Source organism: Halichoeres trimaculatus, unplaced genomic scaffold, assembly GCF_033239565.1.
Source record: "Halichoeres trimaculatus isolate MK-OKI-2021-1 unplaced genomic scaffold, fHalTri1.1 fHalTri1_scaffold_10, whole genome shotgun sequence".
NCBI lineage: Eukaryota > Metazoa > Chordata > Actinopteri > Labriformes > Labridae > Halichoeres > Halichoeres trimaculatus.
The window spans coordinates 302,259-325,151 of NW_027437187.1; the positions used below are offsets into that span (position 1 = coordinate 302,259).

At 42.6% G+C, this 22,893-nt stretch overlaps 1 protein-coding gene across 4 annotated transcripts in view; it reads right to left on the reverse strand.

Annotated features, from left to right (window-relative positions):
• Positions 1–22,893, reverse strand: part of srgap1a (SLIT-ROBO Rho GTPase activating protein 1a) — a 231,311-nt gene that overhangs the window by 103,806 nt on the left and 104,612 nt on the right. For all 4 annotated transcript variants that reach the window (XM_074677243.1, XM_074677245.1, XM_074677244.1 and 1 more), the window contains exon 4: positions 18,869–18,931. In XM_074677243.1, coding sequence (XP_074533344.1) covers positions 18,869–18,931 — 63 coding nt within the window. The remainder of the gene's footprint in view (positions 1–18,868; positions 18,932–22,893) is intronic.

The following is a 22,893-nucleotide window of genomic DNA, read 5'->3' on the forward strand; positions in this document are numbered from 1 at the left end:
TCTTTGTGTAGTTTTCTTTTGAGGAGCAGACATGCATCTGTTTTTTGTGCACCTGAACAGAACAGACAGGAAGGTGTGTTCCGAGCCTGGACTTGGCCGCCCTGCGACTGAGGGGATTTGGATCTGCATTCAGTGTTTGCTATACTGGTGGCAAAGGTGCTGCTGGTTGGTTTTAACCTTTGCAACAAAGTAGCTTTATTACCTTTGGGGGCATTGACATTTTGGTCTTGAATGTTGCCATATACAGGGTCTGATAAGATCTTTACATGACGTTCGATGAATTGACCAGGTCACTGAACTTCACCTTACTGTTTCGCGTTTCCTGTATCATGCAGACTTCAGATCTCCACTTCTCACAAAGCTTATATGGCAACTTAGTTACCAGAGCTTTTAAATTGGGAGAAAAATCAAGTTCCTCCATGTACGTGTGTAGAAAATCCCCAGACTATCCCTTTACCCACCAGGAGAGGAAAACTGCAGCCACACCCACACTTCCCATTTCCTGGTGTGTGGCACCAGGAGGCTATAAATCCCTCCCCTTACCTGCAATCTTCCTTTCACCACCAGACAGAGAAGGACAAAGGACTGTGGGGCTTCCTGGAATGTTTGACTGTTAGATGCGAAGTGAGTTTTGATTCTGCTGTGACTAGTTTGGCTTTGTTCATTATTTCAGTTATGTATTAGTATTAATGTTGCATGTTAGAGTAATACTACCTAAGTTGAAGATTAATATTTTGATAGGCATTTGTTTGGTCTAATACCTTTTTTACTTTGTTTCTTTGTCAGACAACAGCTCAAACATTGTGAATAAACCTTGAAACTGGATTCCTGACTATGCTCCTCTGTCCTTACCGACACACCATTGAGTTTTGAATTATCCCCCCAAACCAGCCAACCTCTCTCACTGAAAATATTCTTCATGGTCCTTCGAGCCGGATCAGATAAATTCAATGGATGGAACACAGTCACAGAGACGAACAACACGGATTCATGAACCCCCCATTCGTCTGGCAGACTACCACATATCACTACCATGCAGGCCTCGAGGAGCTAAACCTGCTACCCCTCAACAGCCAGAGCACATGGAAGCTAACCAGGCCCAAGCCTCTTCAGCTGGGAAAAGCTTTGCTGCTACAGAAAGCTCAGCATCCTGCGTTCATCCTGAACCCTCCCTACAACCCTCTACCACTGAGAAAGAAGGAAATGTGGTGGGAGAAACTGGCAGCACAGATTTAGAAGTAATGAAAAGTGACATTTCAGAGCTTAAAGGTCTGATCTTGAACCTTGGGAAAACTGTTCAGGCTTTAGGAGAGAAGTTTGAGAATTCATCCTACTCAGCTCGCTCATCAGTTTCATCGGACTCAAACTGCACTGAGCTCTCTCCAGAAGCATGTGGACAACAGTATCATCCCCCCATAGTCAAAGAGCTGCATGATAAGTTAATGGAGTGTAACATCGCCCTGGATAAACCCAAGTTAAATCATCCTTCTCCACCAGCACCCAGCCGTGTTCTCTCTCTTCCTCCCCCTGTTGGTTCTCCAAAGTTAATACCACAGACTGTTAGGCCCAAGTCATCACAAGCCACACAAGTTGACTGGAGCTGGAATAAAAGACTATACCCTGGGGCTTCATCTGGGCATGTTGGCCTGCATCCATCATGTGAAAGGCCTTCAACTAGTACCTCTCATCTTGAGCCATCCCAGCTCCCTCTTCAAAGGCCTGAACCTTTAAAGAATCCACAATATCATTCCAAGCTTCACTGAACCTTGCTGATTCCCACAGCAGACCAATAATAGCCTCTGCTGTACAGCACCATATGCCAGAACACCCAGTACCAGCTCCAATAGCTCCTTTATCCCCAGGACTTCCTTCACCTACCCTGCCAGCCCCAGTACATGCTCTCCTCTACCAACCTTCGCAGCTTGTGGTGCCCCAACCTGCAGAAACTGTCATGCCTTCAGCAGTTGGATCTGTTAATGCTCCATATTCACAAGCTCCTTATGGGAATCCTCCAACTGTGAGTTTTCACCCTCTTCCTCAAGGGCACCCTGCTGGTGAATTGAACAGTCAGCAGCTATCACTGAATGCTATGAATAGACCTCACTCCTCACAACATCAGAACCTGACTGGGTATTATCCCACTGCTCAGTCTGTTCCTCAGTTCCCACAACAGCAATTACCAAGGTCAAACCGAGTGTCTCATGTTGCAGCCCCCTCTTTTCCATACTTGACCAGAGATGATCCCAGACAGTTTGCTATGCTAAAGATGGCGCTTACTAATCTTCTCCCCCATGATGAGAGTGAGCAATTTAAATATCATGTCTTATTGGATCACTTGAAGCTTGAAACCGCCTGTCATCTTGCCTTAGCTTATGCACATCACCCTCACCCATACACCAGAGCAATGCTAGCCTTACAGCAAAGATATGGACAGCCCCAGCAGCTAGTGTTGAGGGGAATATCAGCCATTCAGAACCTCCCCTCAGTTCGTCATGGTGACTCGAGAAGCTTCAGTGACTTTGCCATTCGGATTCGAGCTCTAGTGGGCATGCTGCAGTCTCTGGAAAATGGAGAAGGAGATGCAGAGTTAGCTTGTGCCTCTCATGTTCAGCTCCTTCTTGGGAAGCTTCCTCCTGACCATGTTGCTAATTATGCTAGATTCACCCGTGCTACAAGACGTGGTGTACCATATAATCTTATTGACTTCTCCAACTGGTTGGAGGAGGAAGCAGAGTGCCAAGCTATGGCTACGCAAACACGAGACAGTCGTAAGGGGAACATGGAGGAAAGAAAACCTTTGAGGTCAAGCTATGTAAAGTCCAGCGATCCAGTGGCTACTGTACTGCATGGGACAAGTCGTTTTCAGAAACTTGTAGAAGCCCCTGTCAGGCGTAATGTGCAGACCTGCCCCTTCTGTGATGTCCCTGATCACCACCTAAGTGTCTGTCCAGATTTCCGACAGCTATCGAAGGATGCTGTCATAAAGTGGATTCAGGAGAAAGGCAGCTGTTGGAGATGTGCACGTAAACACAGAGCCTCAAACTGTGACCTAAAGAAGTCTTGTCCAAAATGTAATAGGAAACATCTGGGAGTTCTTCATGATGCAAACCAGCCACAAAAGGAGGGAAGCACCTCCTGTCTCATTCGTTCTAGCTGCAGTTCCCGGGTGCTTCTAAAGGTGGTCAGAGTTCTTCTGAGTTACAGAGGGAGAAACCTGGAGACATACGCCATCTTGGATGATGGTTCAGCCCGAACTATGATCCTTGCAGCAGCAGCAAAATCCCTTGGGCTCACTGGTGCGGCTGAGTCTCTTAAGTTGAAAACTGTTCGTCAAGGGACTGAGACTCTCACTGGTAATTCTGTCACATTCAACATTTCCCCTGCATCAAATCCTCACAAGAAATTCATAATACAGAATTCTTTCACTGCTGACACTTTAAGCCTTGCCCCTCAGTCTTATCCTGCACAAGTTTTGAAGAGATTCAAGCATCTTCATGGCTTACCACTCCAGGCATTCCATAAAGTTCAACCTTTACTCCTAATTGGCTCAGATCATCCTCATCTTGTCTGTCCTGTGGAAAAAGTTTGTTTGGGCCCAGGCGGTGGCCCGGCAGCTGTCCATACACGTCTTGGTTGGGCGCTGCAAGGTCCTTCAATGCTTCCAGATGACCACCTTGTCTCCTCAAGCTCTTCCTCTCAAGGGGCTAATGAAGAGGTTCAGTCCCATTTCATATCTTGTCCAGCCCAAGATGCCGACCTTTATGGGGCAGTAGAAAGACTGTGGAAAGTTGATGTTCTCCCCTACCAAAACGAGAAGGTCATTATCCGTTCTAAGCAAGACGATGAAGCCCTAGCTTGTCTCTAGAGCCAAACAATACAAGTGGAGATGAATGGAGTTAAACATTATGCTACCCCCCTCCTACGCAAGTTGAGTGCTCCTAAGTTATTGGCTCCAAATGAGGCTGTCTTACCAACCCTCAGACGTACAGAACGGAAACTGTCTAAGAATCCTGAACAAGCAGACATCTATAACAAGGAAATAAACAAGTTGCTAGATGCTGGGTATGTGAAGAAGCTAAGCCCTCAGGATGTGGCTAACACAAATGAGTCATGGTACATACCTCACCATCTTGTAGAGCACAATGGGAAAAACCGCCTGGTGTTTAACTGTTCCTTCCAATACCACGGGCAGATCCTAAATGAGTACCTTCTTCCAGGTCCAGTTCTAGGCCCAACCTTAATGGGAGTTCTTCTGCGCTTTCGACAGCATTCAGTTGCCATATCTGGTGATATTAAAGCCATGTTTCACCAAGTTAGATTGCTGGCTGAGGACAGACCACTCCTTCGTTTCCTATGGCGAGATATGCAGCGGGAAGAACCTCCCAGGGTTTATGAGTGGCAAGTTCTGCCGTTTGGAACAACATGCAGCCCTTGTTGTGCTACATATGCCCTTCAGAGACATGTAAAAGACAACAAAGTGGGCAGAGAAGATGTCCTAGCTTCAGTCGTGCAATCCTTTTATGTGGATAACTGCCTGCAGAGTTTTCCAACTGCAGAGTTTTCCAACTGCAAACCAGGCCAAAACCCTCCTTGACAGACTCAGAGCCTTACTTTCTTCTGGTGGCTTTGAGATCAGGCAGTGGATAAGTAATGATCCTTCAGTAATTGAGCATCTACCAAAAGAGGCCCGATCTGAAAGCACAGAGCTGTGGCTTAACCATGACAGTGCTGATCCAAGGGAAGGGACTTTGGGTCTAATGTGGTACTGTTCCTCAGACACCTTGGGCTACAAACACAGACCAGTTGAATACCAGTCCCTCACACTCTGCAATGTGTACAGGATATTGGCTTGTCAGTATGACCCCCTGGGGTTCATCAACCCCTTCACCACCCGTGCAAAGGTCCTTCTACAGCAACTGTGGTCAAAAAAGCGGGAATGGGATGACCCATGCCTTCCTGAGGCTTTCATCAAAGCTTGGACATCGTGGGAGAAGGAACTTCCAGATCTGGCCTGCATAAAACTTCCCCGGTGTTATGGAACTGTTGATGACAAAGATTCCTCTGTGACCAGGGAACTGCATGTATTTTGTGATGCGTCTGAGACAGCTTATGGTTCTGTTGCCTATCTGAGAACACTGGACTCAGAAGGAAAGATTCATGTTTCCTTTGTGATGGCACGTTCAAGAGTGGCCCCAAGACGTCAGATTACAATTCCCCGCTTAGAGCTGTGTGCTGCACTTACGGGAGCTCAACTCGCAAAGACGTTGCAAACAGAGCTAACTCTTCCCCTTCAACGTCTAGTGATGTGGACAGACTCCACGACTGTTCTTGCCTGGCTTCAATCAGACTCTTGTCAGTTCAAGATATTTGTTGCCCACAGGGTAAATGAGATTCTGGACTATACATGTTCCTCGGACTGGAGGTATGTTGACTCTGCTCACAATCCAGCTGATGACATCACAAGAGGAAAATCCCTTGAAGAACTCTCCACACCTCACAGATGGAATCAGGGACCTTCCTTTCTACGTTTACCTCCTGATCAGTGGCCCTTAAGTCCATCTCTGTCTTCTTCCACTGCAGCAACAGAGCTTCGAAGATCAGCTTTCTGTGGAATGACTCATGTAATGCCAAGTAGCATTCCTTTAAACATCTACCAGTACCAGTGCTGGGAGGATTTAGTTAATGACACATCTCAGCACCTCATCTCATCCACAGATCCAGGTTCCCAACCCCCTGAAAGGGCCCAAGTAGAAACTTTCCTCTTTCAGCATGCACAGCAGGAGAGTTTTCCAGAGGAGTATGCATTACTGCAGGCTGGAAACCCTGTTTCCCCTCAAAGTCGTCTCAACTGTCTGGCCCCAGAGTTTGATCACGCCACAAACCTGATCTGTGTTGGTGGAAGGCTGAGGAATAGTGACAACCTTGACTACAACAATATCCACCCAGTGGTCTTAAGTCCAGAGAGTCACATTACCCAACTACTCATCAAAGACTATGATCACAAGTTGCATCATCCGGGTCCTGAGAGAGTGTTTTCCAGCGTCTGCAGGAACTACTGGATTCTGCGAGGGAGACAAGCTGTCAGGAAACACCAACACTCATGTCTTGATTGCAAGAAATGGAAAGCCAAACCACTGATTCCTCGTATGGCTGACCTACCACCATCTCGTCTGCGCCTATTCAAGCCTCCTTTTTGGTCCACAGGTATGGACTGTTTCGGCCCTTTCACCATTAAAGTAGGCCGCCGTCATGAAAAAAGATGGGGGATACTTTTTAAATGCCTAACCACACGCTGCCTCCATATAGAGCTTCTGACCAGCCTTGACACAGACAGCTTCCTCATGTCTTTCCGACGTTTTGTAGCTCGGCGTGGAACCCCCTTTGAGGTAATTTCGGATCAAGGCACTAACTTCATTGGAGGAGAGAGAGAGTTACAAAAGACCTTTGATCAGTTGACCCCTGCCCTTCAGGCACAACTGGAAAAAAGCAAAGTTCGCTTCCTGAGAAACCCCCCGCATGCTCCACACTTTGGTGGAACTTGGGAAAGGGAGGTGAGAGCCATCAAATCTGCACTGCGAGTTATCTTGGGCAATCAAACTGTCACAGAAGAGGTTTTGAACACAGTGTTGATTGAAGTGGAGGAGATCTTAAACTCAAAACCCCTTGGATATGTATCATCTCACATATCAGACCCAGATCCAGTTACTCCAAATCTGCTGCTTATGGGGCGGCGGGAGGCAGCTCTTCCCCAAGTCCTCTACACCCATTCTGACCTACTGGGTACCAGGAGATGGCGTCACAGTCAGGTGCTTGCAGACCAGTTCTGGGCAAGTTTCATTAAACATTACCTCCCGACCCTCCAATCAAGACAAAAATGGAGAATGGAAAACCCAAACCTCCCTGTGAATGCCATGGTTATGGTTGTTGATCCAAGTCTTCCCCGTGCATCATGGCCAATTGGGAAAGTGCAAAAAGTTTTTACAGGCTCAGATAAAAGAGTAAGAGTGGCGGAGATCCTGATAAAAGGAGAACCTTGTGTACGGCCTGTGTCTCGATTGATTTCCCTCTCAGAGACCAAGGATGATCTGGAACCTCAGCATAACCCCTGAAGATTTTCTTGGATGTCAAATGTGTTGCACACAATTGAGGGGCGGCTGTAGAAAATCCCCAGACTATCCCTTTACCCACCAGGAGAGGAAAACTGCAGCCACACCCACACTTCCCATTTCCTGGTGTGTGGCACCAGGAGGCTATAAATCCCTCCCCTTACCTGCAATCTTCCTTTCACCACCAGACAGAGAAGGACAAAGGACTGTGGAGATTCCTGGAATGTTTGACTGTTAGATGCGAAGTGAGTTTTGATTCTGCTGTGACTAGTTTGGCTTTATTCATTATTTCAGTTATGTATTAGTATTTATGTTGCATGTTAGAGTAATACTACCTAAGTTGAAGATTAATGTTTTGATAGGCATTTGTTTGGTCTAATACCTTTTTTACTCTGTTTCTTTGTCAGACAACAGCTCAAACATTGTGAATAAACCTTGAAACTGGATTCCTGACTATGCTCCTCTGTCCTTACCGACACACCATTGAGTTTTGAATTATCCACCCAAACCAGCCAACCTCTCTTACTGAAAATATTCTTCAATGTGATTTTTTCCATCCCGTTGCAGCCCTCCCTTAGATACAGAGCAAAGGTCTCTAAAGTTTTAGAGTCTTCAGGTTTAATGGGACCGCATGACAGGGCCTTTTCTATATATACACTGGCATTCTTGAACTCATCGCCGTAGTTTTCATGGAGAAGTTCCTAAGCTTTAACATAGCCCCTATCTGGATCCATGTACATGCAGGTTCTTACAAGTTCTCTACACTGCCCCCTGGTGCACTGCTCTAAATAATACAACCTTTGTTTTCCACAGAGTGTTTTTGTTTCTATAACATGCTCCAAAGCTCGTAAAAAGGATCTGTATTCAACTGGATCCCCCTCAAAGACCTTAACATCCTTTTGCAGTAGAGAAAAACAATGCTGTTGGGTGACAAGAGGGAAAGTGATGTCGTTCTGTCTCTGTAAGATGCTCTATAGAGCTATGTCTTGCACGGCTTTACTTGGGTTGAAGGAGTTCCCATCACCTCTTGCTGTGTCTCTTTGACTGATTATGTTGAAATGCTAATTCAGCATTTCAACATATTGTTCTTCTACTTTATTAATCCTCTTCCGGTTCTTTTTCTTCTTCTTCTTCTTCTTCTTCTTCTTCTTCTTCTTCTTCTTCCATACGTTTTTTGGCTCTTTTCACAACCTTCAAATTTTGTCCGATTTTCACCGTTCAACTTTGAAACTATTCAGCTTGTTTAGGACATGTGTGCTATATATTTTTACTTTTCAAACTATCAAACTTTTTGATTTATTCAGCTTTTTCCAAAACATTTTCTCTATCTAAAATAGATGGGAAGTTTCAGCTCTTTCCTTTAAATCTCCTTCAACTTTAACAAGCTCTAACTTCAGCTTACTTCCACTTACAGACTTCATTTGAACTTTAAAATGTTCAGCTATCTTTCCACTCTTCAGGTTTTTATGTACTATTGATCAGCTTTTACTGTTTTTGAGATTTCACTCTTCAAGCAACATAAACTTTTCCCACTTTGCCCTAAAATCTCAGCTACGAGAGTGCGGAATGTTTCCGACCAGAGTGAGACAGGCTGCTGCAAAAAGGTTGTGCGAATCTTGAACAAATTGTCATAACTTCCAAAATCTTCACAGCAGATAAATAAAAACTACATTATAACGTTCCCTGACATCTCCTGCTTCTGAAAAAGGGAGTATTTTACCCCAAAAAATGTACAGTTTTGCCAAAACACGCCTCAGTGTGGGAGTAACGCTCATATCCCTGTAACCTGGAGTAATGTTAAAATCTGACCTATATTTCCCATCAACTTCATTCCTAACTACATTTATAAATTACCCTTGTGCGGTCAGTTTTATGCCCACAGTTCTGGAAAACACAGCATCTTGTTTATCAGAGTCTCCAGATTCTCACAATGTTTTTGTTTTTCTTCTAGCCCTTAGGGTTTCAGTGTAAATGCAGTTTGTTCGGACCTATGTCTAGCCCAAAAATCCAGTTTAAGATCAGTGGATACAAAGGAGCTCCAAAGTTCAACTGCCACATCACACTCATTATGACATCATCATGATCACCATGGTTACCACACAGCTGTGGATAATCACTGATGAGGTCTTTGAGGGACAGAGAAACACATGTGTTTCTTTATTATGCCTAAACAGCCAACCCAAACTCTCTTACACGAACACAAACAGCCAACCCAAACACACACACAAAAATACACACAAACACATGTACACACACACACATACACACACACACACATACACACACACACACACACACACACACACACACACACACACACACACACACACACACACACACACACACACACACACACACACACATTTTACCATCAAAAACAGAGACAAGGCGACAGAAGATTCAAACATGACAAGCCTTTCATCACACACAGCTGTTTATACTAAGTAATCAAAACACTCAGGAACAAAGACACACATGTTCTTCAGTAACTTATAATACCATACCTCCCCCTTTGACTTAATCTACATGCTCCACTATTCATACAGCTTTTTCCCACACCTAATAATTGTCAAACTTCTACTTTATCTTCTTCTGTCTTCCTTTCTTCTTATTAGTGCTGCATTCATCTTTTAATATTTTACCAAAAAAATGTAGTTTTGCCAAAAAAACGCCTCAGTGTGAGAGACACGCTCATATCTCTCTAACCTGGAGTAATGTTAAAATCTGACCTATATTTCTCATCAACTTCATTCCTAACTACATTTATAAATCACCCTCCTGCGGTCAATTTAAATCCTAAAGTCTTTTAAGGGACAGCGTCTTGTTCATCAGAGTCTCCAGATTCTCACAATTTATTTTGTTTTTCTTCTAGCCCTTAGGGTTTCAGCATAAATGCAGGTTGTTCTGACCTATGTCTAGCCCAATAGAGAGCCCAAAAAGAGACAAATTAGCTGCTCCTTGAGCAGGGTTCCAACAGCTGTTACTCGTTATGATGTAAGTAGTGATCACCATGGTAACACCTGATCTCTGCTGGGTGTCTCAGGACATGCAGATACAGTCTACCACACACAGGACACACAAGTTTGTACAGTTTGGGCATTTTAAAGACTTTGGCACCATTTCCAAAGTCCTCCATCAATCTTCTCACCCCGTATGGATCCACAGCTCCTTTTTACTGCATCTTCTTCTACTTATATCACAAAATGCTGTAGGCTTCACATCTCTACCCTCTTTACTTTTGAAAGATTAAACCTTTTCTTTAAACATTTTACCATCAAAAACAGACACTGAAATAATCTACTGATCCACTAAAACTCCTTAAACTTTAACTGCTTCCACCTTATGCATCAGTGGCAGCTGCTGGTCAGTCAAGGAAGGGAAGCTCACTGTTTTCAGGCCTACATCATAAATTTGTTTATTTAAACTTAAATTCTACCCTCCGTGTCAGCTTGCTAGCAGCTGGAGCTGCCACATGAGACTACGACAGGCTGTAAGTGTGAGTGACAGGGGGAGAAGCTCCACAGCTGTAGCTGTAGCTGCTTATTGGTGAAAAGAGAGAAGATCTTTAAACACAACGCTCATCATTTTAAAGAAAAGTACACTCGCTGGGGATCAATAAAACCTCTGGATCAGTCCAGAACCACTGACTGTAAAACTGAGAAGATGCTCCGGTGGTGGGTTATACGTCAAGATCCCTGACTGGCTCATTTCACTGTCAATCAAAAAGGGATTCGGTCTCAGACAGATCATCCAATCATCATGCAGAAGCCCAGCGTCCAGGCCAGCCCACTGCCTCATAGACCCCCAGAGACACTCAGCATCCGAGAGCGGGACAAAACCTAGCGTTTATCCAATGACAGTCCAGTTTCCACGGTGGAACAACCCACTCTACGCTTCCCCGCTGAAGTCAGAAGATGGTCAACGTTCGACTGAGTTAAAGCGCTGAGACACTGCGGGGATGAATGAGAAGGAGGTGGAGCCAGTTACCTGTGATAGGAGCTGATTCTGAACAAAAGATGAAGGAAGTCAAGCGCATATTTTGTCAATGAAATGTACACACAGCAGAACATATCACCACTTTTTTTGGGTACATTTTAGGGGAAGCTGAGCTTCCCTTGCAGTCTTAGAGCGATTGCCACTGTTCTGCATACTTCAACACTTGGTTCACACACTAAACTGGTCACAAGACTTCACACTATTTACAAATAGTTCATAAATTTCTCTTCTCTTATGCATTTTTTCAGGATTGTCCGTTTAGACTGTATTTCATTTGTATTTAATATATTCAACTTTTATAGGCTGACATACATTTTCCACTGTATCCACTCTCTTTATCCATTTCTTGTCTTCACTTCCTTTTCCTCAACTTTTTTTCTTCACTTCCTCTCAACTTTTCCTTTAGTTCCTTCTCACTTTTTCTTTTCTGCCTTTCTTCTTCACTTCTATTTCACTTTTACCTCACCTTTTTTCTTTACTGCTTCTTTACTCTGTCTCCACTCTTTGTTCCCTTCCTCTTTACTCCTTCTAGACTCCAAATTTTCAGTTCATACTTTGCTCAACTATTTAGCTATTTTGTTTTACATTTTCAGCTTTTTCCACTTTTATTCAAACTTTCCAGCTTCAGCATTTCAAACCATTTGCTGCAAGGAAATGCAACTTCTCTAGTTTTGCTCAGAGGTTCTTTTCTGTGTCATGGTTCCTGACTTGAATGGTTTACTAGCCTGTGTGCTTTCATGAAGTTTTTGTGATGCTTTTGGGTGTTCTGACTGATGCAGTGAGAAGTTGTACTGCGGTCCTTCCTTTGGATGCACACTTTGTGTATCTCCTGTGCTCTTGTGCATTGGGTTCCTTGTTGTGTGGCCGTTTTTCTTCTCAGACATTTCCTCAGACTCATTCATTCCATCCATTGTTAGAGTTTTGGCTTTTCCATAGTGTTGAAGACAGGTAGTTTAGCAGTGGCAGCATCCAACTCAGATTGTAGCTCCAATGTTTACTTTCTTTTCCTCAGTTGCTCCCTTTGTATATTGAGCTCCTGCTCTTCCTCCTCCAGTGCATGTTTGCCCTTAGAGCAGTTAGTCTTGCTATTAAAGCAGCCTTTTCCACTTCTGCACAAATGGGAGCTGAGGATGTAGATGATACAGTTGAGCATAACTCCCTTTAGACTTGCAGGAGACTGCAGCACTTTCACCTAACCCAAAATCATCATCAGCGCCTCCTTGCTGTGAAGCCAGACAACCATTTATTGACAACATCTACAAAGTTATCAATGCAGGTTATTTTGGATTGAAACCAAGCGTCACTGTCGCGTTTTTCCTCTTCAACATCTAACCGTGCTTCATAAGCCAGGCGCGTTTCCTTAAAACCATCCAACAAAGTCTTTAATTTATCCATGTTTTCCTTAACTTCATCTGCGTTCATAATGTCCTCCATTAATTCTTTAAAAATGTTCTTTCTGCGTGTTAACTGGGCAAGCTTTCCTCTTCTGGTTAAGCGTATTTTTAAAGCATACTTGCCGTTCCCTGTGTTTTCTTCGGCAACAATTTCATGCAAAACATTAACAGCCTGCTCGTCCCTGTCCCCGTCAAAGATTTGTTGCGCTGTGCACACTCCTTGTCTTCAACAGCGATACAAAAGAAATATTGACCATTTTCCAATGTGACTCATATCATTTCGAAAAGTGCTTCTAAATTAGCTTTAACTTCTCCTTTGAAGAATTAATTCACATTGCACATGTTTCAGTCGATAGCTTTTACGCTATGAAGCGTTGAACTTTCGTTACCGCTGTGAGTTGAGCTGGGAAGACTCCTTTGTTCTTTGTCCCGGATGATAGATAGATAGATAGATAGATAGATAGATAGATAGATAGATAGATAGATAGATAGATAGATAGATAGATAGATAGATAGATAGATAGATAGATAGATAGATAGAATTTATTGTCATTGTGACATGTAAAATGCACAACAAAATTTAAAAGTGCCGGATGGCGCGCTGTCGAAACAATTACTGCCCTTCCAAAGTGGCTGCGTCCAAAATGGTCACTTCTCATCCAAAGCAAGATTATTGTAGTGTCCCTGTATACTTTGTTTTAAACCTTCGTGTGAATCACTCCTGGGCTGACTGTTCCTGAAGACGCTTGTGGTTCGTGATGAAAAAGATGGAATGTCCAGATGATGTGGTTGAAAAAGAAAATTATGACATTTATTTGACTTTTGAGTTTAACTTTCCAATGAAGACACTGTAAATAAAACTTTCTACTCGAGACTGTGCGGGCCCGCAAGGTCTAAAGACTGTGTGCCCCAGTCAGCCACACTACTGGGCTGCAGTACTCTCCTCTTAAGCTCTCCACCTGAGGGATCACAGTCATAAGGCACACCCACCACACACAGCTTGTTTAAAAATATAATTCAATAAATAAATACATGTAAACTAAGGAATTGGCTCATATAGTATTTGAGGCAGCAGATTGTGACTTTGCTGTAAATAAATGTTAAGTTACCTTAAATACTATAACCATGACTGCAGTCTAACAGACGCTTTGGGATTTTCTCTAACATAAGCTAAAGTTAGCCTAACATTACCTTCTAGCTGTGTTGTTCATTATGTCTCTTTGTTTGTTGGGAGTTCTTTGGCCTTTTTTGTCCAAGCTCCTGAAGCTTAGCTTCATTACTTTTCTGTAATAGCTGAGATAACAAAGGTGAACAAACGTGCTGAATGATTCAGTGTAATAATGTAGCTCCAAACTAACAGAGACACACTCTTGGTAAAGATAGTAAAAAGGATGTTATATTTTTGTCCTGACCAATGATGATCCTCTATCTTGTTGTCTGAGATGCTGATGCTAACCAGATGATGTTCATCAGGTTTGCTCTAGGCCCTGTAAATTTAGTCTGTAACTGAAGCTTTTTTTCCACCCTCTTAACAATAAAATTATTCATATATATAGAATAGAAAATACTTTATTTATCCCCGAGGAGAAATTCAGGAGTCACCGCAGCATTTAAGAAAACAAAAGTAAGAAAGAGTATAGAAAGTGCAAAAAAAGTCCATAAGAAATTAGATGACGACATCCCGTCCACCACTCGTCCACCACTCTCCAGCCCAGCCAGTCTCCACCTCCACAGGGTCCAGGACTGAGCCTCCCCAGAAGTCTGTTCAGTCTCTGTCTCCTGGATCCTGTCTGCTCACAGCAGGCGAAGCTCCTCCAATGTGGCGCCGGTGTCCGATGTCAGCTCCGTCAGCCTCGTCCGTGAACAGCACGATGCCGCTGGGTCAGCACAGCCAGCTCGTCCATCCCCCGGGGCCAGATCCCACGCTCCCAACAACGACGGATGGAAGGACAGGTCCACGTCGCCACCTCGCAGCCCACATCCGAGAACCAGCACGTCGTCCCCACCTCCTCCCCCCCAGCTCGAGGGAAACCACCAAGCCCCACACCAGCCAGCACCGACATGCCACAGGCCGCCAACAGCTAATCCTGCATGTAAACAATGCAGCCACGGCCACATGCAGGATCCCCAGACAAACACAGGAGAAAAGCAGCAAAAAACATCGCCGAAGCCACAAAAAACTTGGTGTCCGCGACCGACAACGAACCACACAAAGTGACGATCCACTCCAAACACAAAGACCACGAAAAAGAGACAAAAAAACCACAAGAAACGGACAAAGACGAGAGAGCCGCCGCAACAGGCAGCTACTTGGGTAGCGCCTAGCAACGGGAAAATCTCTCCACATTGGAGATATATATATATATATATATATATATATATATATATATATATATATATATATATATATATATATATATATATATATATCTCCAATGTGGACTTCAGAGCCTTTTGGTGACTTCTAAATGATATGTGATCTTTCTGTGGCTTAGCCAAGTGACATTTCCTCGTAAACGCAGCAAGTTTAAACTACTTTAATGATAACAAATTAGCTAAACCCTTCTACCCTATGTGCGGTCAAACAGTAACAGTACATCAGGCATCCTTAATGCTGGTGTCTGATTGGCCCTCCTGCAGTTTTAGACATCTTTATCAGGACACACTGGACTGCGAGTGTTACTCATGCAGGCTGCATATTTCCATTTAACTCTGACTCAGTTCTTAAGAAGCAGGTAAACCACAGTTATGATCCCCCGGCTCTCATAGAGAGCCGGGGGATCATAACTGTCTCATTAACAAAGAACAGAAACACAAGCAGAGGCTTGGGGAGAACTGTGTCCATGAATCATCAGCTGTGGGAGAAAAGTCAAGGGCATGAGGCCAATGTGAAGAAGTCAGTGATCCTTAGAGGTGCCTGAAAATAAAGAGCTGGAATTTAAATTGCATGAAATAACAGACTAAAGCACAACCTCATTTGCGTCAAAAATGTAAGACTAAAAAAATACACAACACACTGTTCAAACACCAGAATCCCTTCTGCCAACACTTCACAGCTGTTGGGGGATGGGTAAATACGCAGAAAGAAAAATTTGTGGATTTATGAAGAATCATTGTGTTTAATTTGACATTCATTCTAGTGTCCAGGAGAAGGCAGCAACACGCAGCATAACTGTTTAACCTGGAGCCAACAAACTCCTGCAAATTACAGCTCACAACCTGTGTTTAGACACACTCATCTGCACCAAACCTGAGCTTCAGCACAAACACAAACAGATTTGCCCATCTCCAAGCCTAAACATCTCCATTGTGCTCCAAGTTAATAGAGCAAGTGGAAAAGCAGAAACTTATCGTGGAGCCCTCTGCCTTTGGTGGGATTGGCCAACTGAAACCAGCTTGGAGACGGGTGACTGACCTCGGCCTGCACTCCTCACTTGCTTGTCTGGCATCTGCTGCTGCTGCTGCGTTTACTTTGGTGTTTCTTTTAGAAAGGACAGATTTAGAGACAGAGCAGACCTGTTATTTGATTGGTGGAGGCCGACGATGGGACTGTGGCTGACTGATGCAACTGCTGCTGGATGTTAGTGTGTGTGTGTATGTGTTCTGAGTCCTTCCACTGGGGCTAAACCAGGTCAGATCTGGAGTCAAAGTGGCACATATGGAGTCTAGAGTGACTAAAACAGCTTGGCGATGGAGTCCAGGAGTAACCAAGGGATACGAGAACATGGAACATGCTTATGTCAGACCACTGAGTCATCTGACCAGCTGATAATTTTTGTTTTTGAACGACTGTTTCACACAAGATTTGCCTCTAAAGAGCACATAGTACAGTCATATAAAAACAGCACTGCCTCTGACTGATAAGTGTTTTACTTTTACAATAAGAAATGAAGACTTGAATCCATCCTGTTTCCTACTGAACAACATCAGCCTCTAAAATTCCCTCAGCATGTGTGAGGTGTTAAACTCTCAGGGCAGACTGGTGTCTGGTGTCCATATTATGCAAAATTCACATTAGACTGGTTTTTCTAACAGTAATGCGCGCCAGCCTGTCTACAAACACCCCCGATATGCGAAAATCTATTGTCTCCTTCTCTTGCTTGCTCCAAACAAAGTTTCCTTTCAGGACATTTATGCTTCAACACGCAGATTTGAGATCTGCCCTGCATGACCTCAAGCAGGGCAGAAAAAAAGTAACTCCTCCAGGCCTGCCCCTTGTACTGCCCCTTCTGTGCAGCACGGTTTTCACTTTGGCTGCTTCGGTAAAATGAACATGGCGAAGGTACGAGCGAAGCACGGCGGTTGCTCTGTTGTTGGCTGCACAAAAGAGCACAGAAGTCTTTTTTAACTCCATCATCTGAGGTTTTGAAGACTGGGTGGATAAATTTTATTTTTGATGGAGATGCACCCACAACCACTCTTAAAATGTTTTGTTTGTGCGCTCACCGTTTCACTTTGCACTGCTTTCTCAACGAGGGCCAGTACAAAGCAGGATTCACCAAGAACCTAAAGCTGAAGCATGGATCTGTACCAACTGTCCGTTACCCAGCTACATAAATATATATCCATTCCATTAAGTGTATTAAAAGCCTGTGGCTCTTTTTCCTCGTTGTACAGAGTCAGCTTGACTAAAAGCACTGTAGAAGCTCTAACCCCGAAATGTGACTCATACAAAGTACTTCCAACTTCCAGCGCTGTCTTACACACTTACCGGCCACTTTATTTTGTACACCCTGCTACTAGGTTGGACCCTCTTTTGCCTCTTATATATATATATATATATATATATATATATATATATATATATATATATATATATATATATATATATATATATATATATATATATATATATTAGTGCTGTCAGGTGATAAAAAAAAATAATCTAATTAATTACAGGATTTGTAATTAATTAATCTAATTAATCGCATTTTAATCTCATATCTGCTTAAGGTCCCAAAATAAAGAATTTGAATTCCAGGACATTAAAATTACATTAAAAGACATTTAAAAATAAGTTGGGAATATATAGAACACATTTTTAGGGTACCCTGAAGCATAAGGAACAAATGAAAAAAGTGTTATGGTTCTATCTTTACAAAATCTACACAGTCCTGCACCTAAGGTAAGCTGATTTGATTTTTTAGAACGTTTTTTGCTTCTGTTCACATTTTTACTCGATGTGGACTCAATTTTCACTGCAATATGAACTTCTATACTTCTATGAGGTCAGGAGAACCAGGGCTAAAGGGTAAAAACTGTGAGGAACTATGTACAAAACACTTTTTTCAAGTCTTGGATCAAAGAAAAGTATATATATATATATATATATATATATATATATATATATATATATATATGTCTGTAAAGTCTGTTTCTGCAGTCAACCCTTGTGTAGATTCTTGATAAACAGAAACTTCTACCACTTCTGCATGGGCTTCATTTCTTGAACCTTAGAGTTAAGGCTGAATAATCGTTTCCACAGGAATATGACGCACAGAAATGAGACGCAGGGAATCGGCACAAGAGAGCATCGTGTGTGGCTTTATCGATTTTAGTATTCTGCTCAGCGTTCATTCCCAAGCTGCAGGGGGAAGTGTATTACAAATTCATGCCTACCACTGTACTGAACCAGAGGAGAAGAAGGTGCTCACACTGTTCACAACATTTTTTTTCACCAATCCCTCTTCTCCGGCGAGTGTGGCCGCAATTTTGTGCTAGGATTTGTTTATCACATGGTTACCACATTGATCTGTGTGATGAATATTATAAATGCAGGCATTTTTGAACTTCAGAACTAAAAGATCCTGTTCATCTGCATGAAAGTTGTACATTTTTGGATGTGCGTGATACAGAAATTGTCTGCTCCCAGTGCAGATTTCTGTTCAGAGAGAGAAAGTAACCCTCTTCAGATGATGGAAGCTTGGTTGCTATGTGTTTCTCCTGCTTTTGCTCTCCATAAAAAGCAGACTGTTTCTTTTAGCTTCAACCTCACTTGAACTTTATTTTTCAGCGACGACTAGTCATGCAATACAATCTAACATCCCTGAGTTTTAAAATGTCTGTTATGTGATAAATATTGTACTATGTATGAAAAATTAATGATCCTACTACGACTACTAATTTGGATCTCCCTAGTGGAGAGACCTTGTTCATTTCCCTTTTTGCCCAGCTGCCCTGTGTGATAGCTGTTGAATGAAGACACAAATAGAAAAGGTGAAATCCCTGGTGTTGTCTTTGCATGAATTTTCAAACAAAGATGACACCTTAATACATTTCATCACTTTAAACTGCAGAGTATAAGCTTGGAGCTGTAAAGCAGTCTCAAACACACAGTTTACATGCATCAGGAGGGCAGTCATTACTACTTACTGTGTAGAGCTCGTTTAGGACCTTCATTAAGTCTTCCTGGAGCTGAAAGGCAATTTCCTTGCTCTGAAAGAGAAACACAGGGGGACAATCAAGATAAATTTACAGTTTGACGCAATGAAGCAAATTTTCCAAACAAAAATTATTTAGAACCAAAACCTAGACTCCAGGACTGTCTGCAAAGTCTAACCTGTATTGAAACAGTTAAACACAGTTAAAGGGCTGTTTTCATTCAAACCTGTGCGTTGCACACATTCTCAGCCTTGTCTCTGTACTTTGGTTTTAATGAATGATGAACTGAGGCGACACACTGACCTGTGCTGTAAAAATGCAAAACAGAGCCGGGGATTGATCAACCTGTGTTAAATGCAGGGCGCCGGGAGTGGTATCAGTGTCCCAGCATCTCCTACAGTTATGGCCAAACACGGCTTGAGTTTCACTGCCCACATGGTGTTACGGCCGCCGCCACATTATGAGTGGGCAGGGTTGCCGTGTCTGCGAGCTAGTGCTTTGTGTGTGTGTGTCTGTGTGTGTGTGTGTGGTGTGCGTGTCTCTCTCTGAGTGTGCTTGCATGAGAGGGTGCTGCCCACAGGGTGCTGCGATTGGCGGATGAGCAGTCGGCGGGACCAATCCACGTGGAGCAGTGGGCTCAAGAGGCTGCAGACGCGGACGCACGGGGGCAGACACTTTGTTAGGCTTTTGTGTTAGGATGTTTGTTATGTGTGACGAGGGGAGGAAACCTAACTGAACTGTGTGTAACTTGTACGGGGCTGGGGGAGCTGATTCGGAGTTTCGGTTGTGTTAGTTATTTTGTGTTATCTCGCTCTAGGTTAGAGTTGATTTAAGTTGTAAATTTGTGTCTTTTAAGTAGCCACCTCCTCCCCATTCGTTTGTACACCTCCCCTCTGATTAATTGCACAGTTTTTTCCGTTAAAGCAAATAAACAACTTTATTATTTACACCAGAACCGGGGTTTTATGTTGCTTCCCTTTCCCCTCACGAGTCGGGTTGTAACACATGGTCAACACATTACCCGGTGCCTCAGTTTGAAAGAATTCTCCCAAATACGTCAACTCAATCAGCCCCACCATGAGGCTGACTCAGTTACACACACGAATACGCACACAAACACACACACACACACACACACACACACACACACACACACACACACACACACACGCACACACACACACACGCACGCACGCACGCACGCACGCACGCACGCACGCACCTGGCTGTTCGGGTATAATCTTTAACAGGGTTATTTTGATCAGTTTAAAGAAGCATTCACTTTTTATTTACGTAGCTGCTCCCAAATTTCCCTCACTCTGTCCTGTCTCACATGCTGCAGATGTTACGGGTCATGATAATGAATTCTTAATCCCTGGACCACAGCTGACAGTGCTCGCTGCTACCTGGATGATGTTACAGCCTTGGTTAGCACTCCAGGTCTGTCTCCAACCTCTTCTTTAGGTCTCAGGTCTTGTACCCAATCAGAGATGGTAAACAGAATCCAAGCTTCATAAGCACTCAAGTGGGCAAGAGTGAGACACAACAGAGAGTCGGGAGAACACAAGCGAAGCATTAAAAAGGTCCAGAGATTTCGTAAATGAGAGGCTGATCTGCTCCATAAGCTGGGCGTAATCCTGGAATTGTATCTTTCCAAACATGACAGAACCATATTTTAGAAAATCTGCTTATCAATTGTGGATTTCTTTAACAAACAGATCCCAAAGACACAGATGTCTCCTTTGGAAAAACCTGTTAGCTGCAGCTCATCAGCTCCTGGACGAGGAGAAGGCTGGGAAGAGATCCAGAGGTCAATGAAGAGCCTTAACAGGGATCACATGAGCCGACTGTTTGTGTGTGTGTGTGTGTGTGTGTGTGTGTGTGAGTGTGTGTGTATGTATGTGTAAGAAGAAAAGACAGATGAAAGTAAAAAAGATATGGAGAGGGCTTTCATCCAAAAAAGCAACACCTCAAGTGTTGAATGTTAAAGAAGTGTGTGTAATAATATCTCTCCAGCATACAACACAACTCACACGCCATAATAAGCAGCATTACATCCCCTTCACTGAACACCATGGCCCTCATTTATTAAACATGCGTGCGCCTCAAAAATGGTTGTACGCTCCTTTTCACACACAGTTCGGTATTTATCAATCTGAACATGGGCGTCAGGTCTGAGTTTGTGTATGCAAGTTTCATCTCAGTGTGGAGCGAGTCAATCTAAATGGAAAGGCAATGTTATCAAATACCTTGGGATACATTTGCCCAAAGATTTATTAGTAATCTATAATCACAATTTTACCTCTGTAACAGTAGAAATTAAAAATGACCTAAATCGCTGGTCACTACTACCAATGAATATGTATGACAGGGTAGGTGCGATTAAAATGAAAGTACTTCCCAGGCTACTTTTTCTCTTTTGATCCTTATTTGTAGAAGTACCTCCAAAACAATTCATTGAGTGGAACAGAATGATCTCAAACTTTATTTAGGGAAAAAAAAGACCTCGGTTCAAGTTTCGGACATTACAGCTTCCCAAGGATAAAGGCGGGCTAGCTTTGCCTTGTTTAGAGGACTATTACAGAGCAGCTCAATTGTGCTTCCTAGTCTACTGGTATGATTCAAACTATGAGGCAAAATGGAAGAGCTTGGAACAAAATCAGATAAACATACCCCTAAAATCTTTATTAGGGGACAAACCCCTATTAATAAACATCTAGAAAACTTAAATAGTTGGAGTGCAACCCCTTTTAACGTCGTGTAAGTTGTTTTTCTGTGAGATAAACAGAGACAAATGCTACTGTTAATTCACACGTCCATCATTATCTAATGTAAGAGTATAATACAGCGTTTTAACGTCGTGTAAGTTGGTTTTTTTTCGTGAGATAAACAGAGATAATTGGAACTGTTAATTCATACCTCCACCATTATCTAATACAAGAGTATAACATGGGGTTTTTATGTCGTGTAAGTTGTTTTTCTGTGAGATAAACAGAGATAAATGCTACTGTTAATTCACACGCCCACCATTATCTAATGTAAGAGTATAATACGACCTTTTAACATAGTGTAAGTTGCATCTTTGTGAAATGATATATGCATTATGCAACTGTCTACATGTTTACAGTTTGAAAACTTTATTTTTGAATATTTATTTTCATTGTACTCTTAAAATACAGTTTGCACTAGTTTGTTCGCACAAACTTGCCTTATTGCCTTATTTATCATTGTGTTTAAAGTTTAATTTTTCCTATTAATCATTGTGTGTTTACAGTTTGACTTTTTTTTTAATTATTGTGTTTAAAGTTTGACTTTTTTCTTTATCATTGCGTGTTTACAGTTTGACTTTCTTTCTACTTACTGTGTTTAAAGTTTGACTTATTTATTTATTATTGTGTTTAGAGCTTGTTCTTATTTATCATTTGTTTAAACTACAGTTCTTACGCTGACAGTTTTTTAATTAAAGTTCCTTGTCTTAATTTAATAGTGTTTTGTCTCTGTCTTGAATCATATGGGTATTATAATAATTTGTGTTTATATACAGTATATATCCTGCGTTTATCAATGAATTTATTATATATATTAGCCATTATATCGGATATTGGTCGATATATCAGATATCGGCCGATATATCGGATATCGGCTTTTTTTGCCCTCAGTATCGGTATCGGCATCGGCCCCAAAAATCCCATATCGGTCGGGCTACAGTCATTCATGTTTAGCTTTCTGCATTAGCAGTTGAGCACAAGCTTTTCAAGACTTAATTCAAATGATTTCAGACATAACTTTAGTCATTCTTGTTCAGTATTCTGCTTTAGCAGCTCAGCCCAAGCATTTTAAGACTTCATTCAGCCATTTTCAGACAAACCTTCAGTCATTCATGTTCAGCTTTTGTTGCATTAGCAGTTCAGCGCAAGCTGCTTCAGCATTCTGCATTCACAGCGCAATTTCTTCAGAAATTGCTTTTCTAGTTACTTTTACCTCTCCACTCAGGTGGACAGGGGATTTTTTTTTTC